The sequence below is a fragment of the Podarcis melisellensis genome (genome assembly GCF_964234715.1).
Source record: "Podarcis melisellensis genome assembly, chromosome: 1".
Lineage (NCBI taxonomy): Eukaryota > Metazoa > Chordata > Lepidosauria > Squamata > Lacertidae > Podarcis > Podarcis melisellensis.
This window is the reverse complement of record NC_138528.1, coordinates 55796910-55803132: the sequence shown is the minus strand read 5'-3', so window position 1 is coordinate 55803132 and position 6223 is coordinate 55796910. Positions and strand designations below refer to the sequence as shown.

The 6223-nt window shown below is 52.1% G+C and overlaps 1 protein-coding gene across 1 annotated transcript; it reads left to right on the top strand.

The window, feature by feature from the left end:
• Positions 1 to 2054: 2054 nt before the first annotated feature.
• On the top strand, positions 2055 to 4866 carry FJX1 (four-jointed box kinase 1). The gene has a single exon (XM_081884993.1). The coding sequence runs from the start codon at positions 2159 to 2161 to the stop codon at positions 3410 to 3412; it is 1254 nt and encodes a 417-aa protein (XP_081741119.1). The 5' UTR covers positions 2055 to 2158; the 3' UTR covers positions 3413 to 4866.
• The last annotated feature ends 1357 nt before the right edge of the window (positions 4867 to 6223 follow it).

Sequence of the window (6223 nt, the reverse complement as noted above, 5' to 3'; positions counted from 1 at the left end):
AGACATCCTTCATGTTGCCATGGCTTGTCCCTTTGTTCCAACGGGGAATAACTGCATCCTCCCCTCCACCCAGCAACTATATATTGTTTGAGGATGGGTGTGTGTGCAATATTCTCTAAAGAAAAGTGCTTATTAGACAGATAACACATACTGATCCTGCACAACACATGGCATTTTTGCTTGACCAACTGATATTGGTGAAGATCTGAGACTGTTATATTTAGACTTTGAGAAATTTAATTTTGGGGTAATGTATTCAGCTGGAGTTGCCTCTGTTCAAGAAGGATATTGAAACAAGAATTAAGAAAGTTCAAGGAAGAGAGAGGGCCAGAGGACAAGTCATTACGAAGAAAGACTGGGGCCGGGGGGGGGGAATAATAAGTCCCTCTGTTCTAGAATGCACCTACAGTCTTTCTTGGAATAGTCAATAAATTGTTCCTTTAGAGATGCTTTGGGATGCTGTGGCCCATTTCCCATCCTTCCATAGCAATTCTCTAAGCTGGTGATGAACCATTCTTCTTTGTTGTAAGTACAAAACTCCCCAGATTATTCCCAAAGGGGTGTGAAATAATAACACCAAGCTGGTGGTCCACATGTGTGACAGCTTGTTTGGTGAGATGGGATGACTTCATAAGCCAAAAGAAAAGAGAAAAAAAGCTTGTGTACATGGTGGAAGCAGAATCTACATCAAACTGTCTGGATCCCTTCTAATTACAGATTGTACTTTAATGTTGGCACCCAATGTACACTCATTTTTATTTTTAAAAAAGTTCCACTGAACAAAGCAGCTCACATCTGAGGATCACAGTGTAACTGCCACTGAGCTGGCAAAGAAAGATGGTTGTGACTGTCATCTCTGATTTCACGTTCCCCCCCCCCCCCGTTCATTTTTTCTTCTCTGTGGGAGGATGACAGAACGAATCACTGACGCCAGCAGATAGCAGCCTAGACTTCAAACCATCCTTGATCGATTTCAAAGAGCTCCCGCTTAATAAATATTTACCCAATGTTACCTGTAATTTGTGCACATTACTGATACATATATGTATAGACAAAGGGACTGATGCCACTATAGTTCTATTCGATCATTCCGAAGAAGCCAAGTGGAGGGGGCCGAATTTACCTCTTGTCGGTTCAGCCGGGAGGAAACAGGACCTTTCCAGCGAGAAATGTGGATCCAGTTGTGTTCCTCGCCAATGCTGCCTTTCTTAGTGCATATCTTACAAGGCAGCTGCTCAGGTGGTAGGATCCGAACCCCACATAACCTGTGCACTATTCACTCCGGAGCAAACGCCGCTGGGGGGGGTGGTAGGGTTCCTGCGGACTAAACGTGTGACTACTGCCCTCTTTCGAAGGGTAACCTTTTTTGTGCGTGGCGGGCAGGTGGGAGGTGCACGTTGACCCTCGCTCCCCGCTTGCAAGGGTCAAACGCCCCTGCGTTTGTGTGGCTGTTGCCGGGAAGCAGCCGGCCAGCCTGGTTTTCCTGCTCCGTCCCACGCTCCTCTGCCCCTCCCACTCCAGCAGAAGGAAGGCTCTTTGAAAGCAGCGCTCGGCTCCCATCTTTTCTTCTAAACGTGCCGAATCCTTTGTGCTTCCCAACCCGGGTGGGAGGAGGGAGGTGCGGGAGGAGGCGGCCCGTGGCCGAGGCCGCCCCGTCGGAGAAATGCCCCCGATCGCGGCTGAGAAGCTAACCAGGGGGGAAACAAAGCCCACTCCCGGGGTCAGAGTGGCTCGGGAGGCGCCCCCTCTCCTCGCAGGAGCCCCCCACGGGCAGCCACTCCCCGACGGCGGGCCCCGCTTTTCTGGCGCCATCGCCGCTTTAAGCGGAAAGCCACGCTGGGCGGTGGGCTGGGTCGGCGCGCTCCCCCCCACCTCGCTCTCCCACGTGGTCTGGGCGCTTGTGAATTGCCCTAGCTGGAGGGTCTCGCTGCAGACGCCGGTCCCGCCGCCCGGAGAAGAGCGCGCTCTCTCCCTCTCCGTGGCGGGCGGCTGCTTCCCTCCGGCGGACTTCTCGGAGCAGCGCCGCGCCATGAGCGGAGGAGGAGGCAGCAGCCGCGGGCGTCGGGAGAGCCGCGGGGCCGCCCGGCCGCCGGGTCCCAGCGCAGCAGACTGAGGCAGCGGCGGCGGAGGCGAGATCGGGACGAGGCGGAGGAGGAGAATGCGACGCGCGGGTCTGGCCGGGCTGGGCTTGGTGGCCGGGCTGTGGCTGCTGGCCGTGGTGGCGCTGGCGGGGCTGTGGAGCGGGCGCGGCGCCCCGGAGCCCGGCGTCGAGGCGGCGTCGAGCGGCCGCCTCCTCCGGCCGCCCAGCCAAGCGGCGCAGAAAACTTTCCGCGCGCTGCTTACGCTGCCGGGACAACCCTCGGAGGGGCCGGGCGAAAGTGGGCAGGAGCCGCCGCCGCCTGTTCCCGCGGATCCCCCTCGGGGCGTCGCGGAGCCGCCCGTGCGCGGCGGGATCTTTTGGAGCCGGGCGCTGGAGGCGCAAGTGCCGCCGGGCTTCTCGGCCGAGGAGGCGGCGTCGTGGCTGCGGGCGGCCCGCGAGGCGCGCGTCGTGTCCCTGGAGCGCGGCGGCTGCGGGCGCAGCTCCAACCGGCTGGCGCGCTTGTCGGACGGCAGCCGCGCGTGCGTGCGCTACGGCATCAACGCGGAGCAGATCCAGGGCGAGGCGCTCTCGTACCACCTGGCCGGGCTGCTGGGCATCCAGGAGCGGCTGCCCCCCTTGGCGCTGGCGCGGGTCGAAGCCCGCGGAGGGCAGTGGGCTCCCGTGCGCGACGAGCTGCGCGGCTCCCCCTGGGCCGACGGCGCCGTGGTCAGCCTGGCGCGCTGGGTGGACAACCTGACCGACGTGGTGGCTCCCGCCCCCTGGCGGGCCGAGGCGGGCGCGGCGGCGACGTCGGGCCCCCGTCGGCTGCAGCCCCTGTCGGCCGGGGAGCTGCGCGGCCTGAGCCAAGCGCAGCTGGTGGAGCTGGTGCAGTGGAGCGACCTGATCGTCTTCGACTACGTGACGGCCAACTTCGACCGGCTGGTCAGCAACCTGTTCAACCTGCAGTGGGACCCTCGGGTGATGCAGCGCGCCACCAGCAACCTGCACCGGGCGCCCAACGGCGGGCTGGTCTTCCTCGACAACGAGGCCGGCCTGGTGCACGGCTACCGGCTTCTGGCCATGTGGGACAAGTACAACGAGCCGCTGCTGCGCTCCGTCTGCGTCTTCCGAGAGGCCACCGCCCAGCGGGTGCGGGAGCTGCACCGCGCGCGCAACGCCGCCGCCCAGCTGCTCCACCTTTACCGGACCCGGGAGCCCCTGGCCGGCGTCTTGGGCTTCCTCTCCGAGCAGCAAGCGCAGCTGCTGCAGGACCGTGTCGACTTTGTCCACAAGCACATTTTGCACTGCAAAGCCAAGGCCGCCTCGCTGTGACCCCTCTGGACCTGGGTGGATTTAACATTTCGATGGGCGTAAGGAAGGCACTGGAGGTGTGCCCGGTAGCGCAATGTCCCTAAAGGAGGTGAACGCAGAGGCCGTTGTTGTAGGTGACTGGAACGCAGCTTCTGGTCTAGAGCACTTCTGGAAACCTTGCCTTGAAATATCTGACCAGCCTGCCGAAAAATGAACTTCATAATTGAGAGCATTTTTTTTTTTAATGGGGAGGGTGTAGAGACTAGTTAATGGTTCCCAGACATTTTCCTGCTGGGATCCATCAGCAGAATGTGGTCTTCCTTTGTTTGGTGCACACAGTTTAAATTCCAGCCCCCAAAGTGAAATTTCTGACTAGGCAGCCTTATGCAGGCTGTACTCCCAGCTTCCCACCCTGTCCTCAAAAAGAGACCTGGGTTGGCTTAGATTTTTGTCAGAGGGATGCACTGAAAACAGTGGCCTTTGTAGGTGTAAGGTATAATGCTGCCCTGAGGCACCTGTCATGCACTATTGTCTGCTATAAAACTAGGCCAGGTAATATCCTTCCATTGCACAGTGTGTTGTTTTTCTTTTCTTTGTGTCCGAAGTAATTAGGGTCCAAAATAACTTTGAGGGACTCAGTCTGTGGCCTGGGAGTATATGATGCTGGAACTAAATGGGTGTGGTCCTAACTAGTCCCTTGGATAAGAGGCCACTGGGAGCCTCCTGTAACATCATGGCATAATGATAAGTGTATATTTTAATTGCTATATATTTCCCTGTATTAATTTCATGCCAGATTTCAGTGTGCCCCCCCTTAATTGCTCTTATAAGAGCATCCCTTAAGAATTCACTCTGAAATACTCTGTGCAAAAGCTATTGCCATGGTTGGGTGGAACTAGCTATGTTTCCTTCCAGTGGGGATTTGTATGTGCACAAGATTCCCTGTAACAATCCCCTCTATTTTAAATGAAAAAGTACTTGCTATCCAGTAACAATCTGCATCTTTCCCACTTACGGACTTGCATTTTCCTGTGGCTCTTCCTAGCCAGGGCGGACATAGTTTTGACAAAAGTTAGTATTTTTAAAAAGAAGAAGTGATGAGAAAGTCACTATTTCAGTAGCTCTTGACTTTAACCAGTGAGAAGCATTTGGCAAATATCATTAGTTTCTCTGTGTGTCTGTTTTTATATGTAACCACTGCTGTACAGTAAATAATTGACTAATGGGGTGATGGAGGAGAAAATATTCCCAGGTTTATATAGTATTGTCAGTGTATTAAAATGTTTTAATGCATTAATCTGGAGGAGGAAAACATCAGTTTCATGCACTTTACTTTGACTTTTCTTATTTTTTTTATAAAAAGACTTTTTTATTTTAAAAGAAGTCTGCATTTTAGGTACATGACGTATGTTCTTAAGCTCTTCTGTAACATACTAAAGAAATGGATATTTCAGTAAAAATGTGTTAAAAGTTTTGCCTTTTTTGTGTTCAAGGTTTTGACTTTATGAAAAGCAATGTTTTTCTTCCGACACTTTCCCTTCTCTTTCCTTATTTTAATGGGTGTTTTTCTTTACTTGGGATAAAAGAGTTAAGGTGTTCCATACAGAACTTGCTCTTTAGAGTTAATTTTGCAGCCTCTCTCCCTGTGCCTTAGCTTATCCAAAACCCTGTGCTCATCAAGAATGCGTAACACGCATGTCTAATGGTTGCTGCTGATTTGAGTAAGAATTCCTGCACAAATTTCCAGGAGAATTACTGTGTATTTTTAAAAACTGACTTGATTCAGTCAGTTCAGGTTTCAGCACTGACTGCCCCTGCTGGTTGCTTCTCACACACTGGTGAAAAACCTGTTATAGTAGTACCATGAGCTATAAAATCAGAGCATCTCTGAGAGCATGTGCCATATTCAGCAGCTGTTAATTCCTTTTCCATTTTGGTTTCTGGGAAACCAATAACAAATGGAAAAGTCTATGACTTACTGTTCATGCCAGAATAATTCAGGGCTTCGTTTCAGCTTAGTTTCTATCCAGATCTAGGTGGGAGGAGGGGATAGAAGCTGAAATGAAATGTGTACATAATTGCCACTAAAGTTCAAAACCCCCATCTAGCAAGGGAGATCCATTATCTAACCAGCGCCAGTGCCCTTATCAGTGTGTATTGTAATGCTTGTTTGGGTTCCAGGGAACTGGATGGCTATGTCTTCTGGTGTGCGTGAATACAGGCTGTCAATATGTCGTACGTGGCCAGAACTGGTTTGGGTCTTTAAAGTCTTTTGGCAGCCTTGATTGAGCTTCTGATGAGCCACACCGTACAGTAAGGAGGGCAATCTGTCTTTGTAAACACAGGATGTAGAGGTATGGAATAAAGCGGCTGAATTCCCTCTGAACTGTATGTGCTTATCAGATAAGACTATAATCTCTGCCGCATCTGGGGAGATGTCTGCCTTAGTAGACTGGAGGTCAGAGGGCATTTTGCAGGCATCAGATAAAGTAAGTGCAGTTGACATCGTTTTGAGCATACAAATATCCTTTGTAAGCTAAGAGCTTCGTCACCAACAGATTGCACCCTTTCTGGTAACAACGCTTCCCGCAAGTGATGGGGCTGGTTCGAATCATCTTGATCATAATTACTTCTGAGCCCAAGAGCACAATGATGTTTTTACAAAGGTTAGATGCTGGACCTTTAAAATACATCGGGCTTGTTAACTAAGTATTGTTCTCAGACCTCCTTAACTGCCCTAAGAAGGCTCTTTCACTCCACTGCCCAGACTGACAGGACTCTTTTCTTTAACTCTTATTTATAACTCTCCACTCTTTTATCACTGTGCACAAT

Bases quoted from the DNA above. Each gene is read 5' to 3' on its own strand.
- FJX1 (XM_081884993.1), top strand. From the start codon at position 2,159: ATGCGACGCGCGGGTCTGGCCGGGCTGGGCTTGGTGGCCGGGCTGTGG.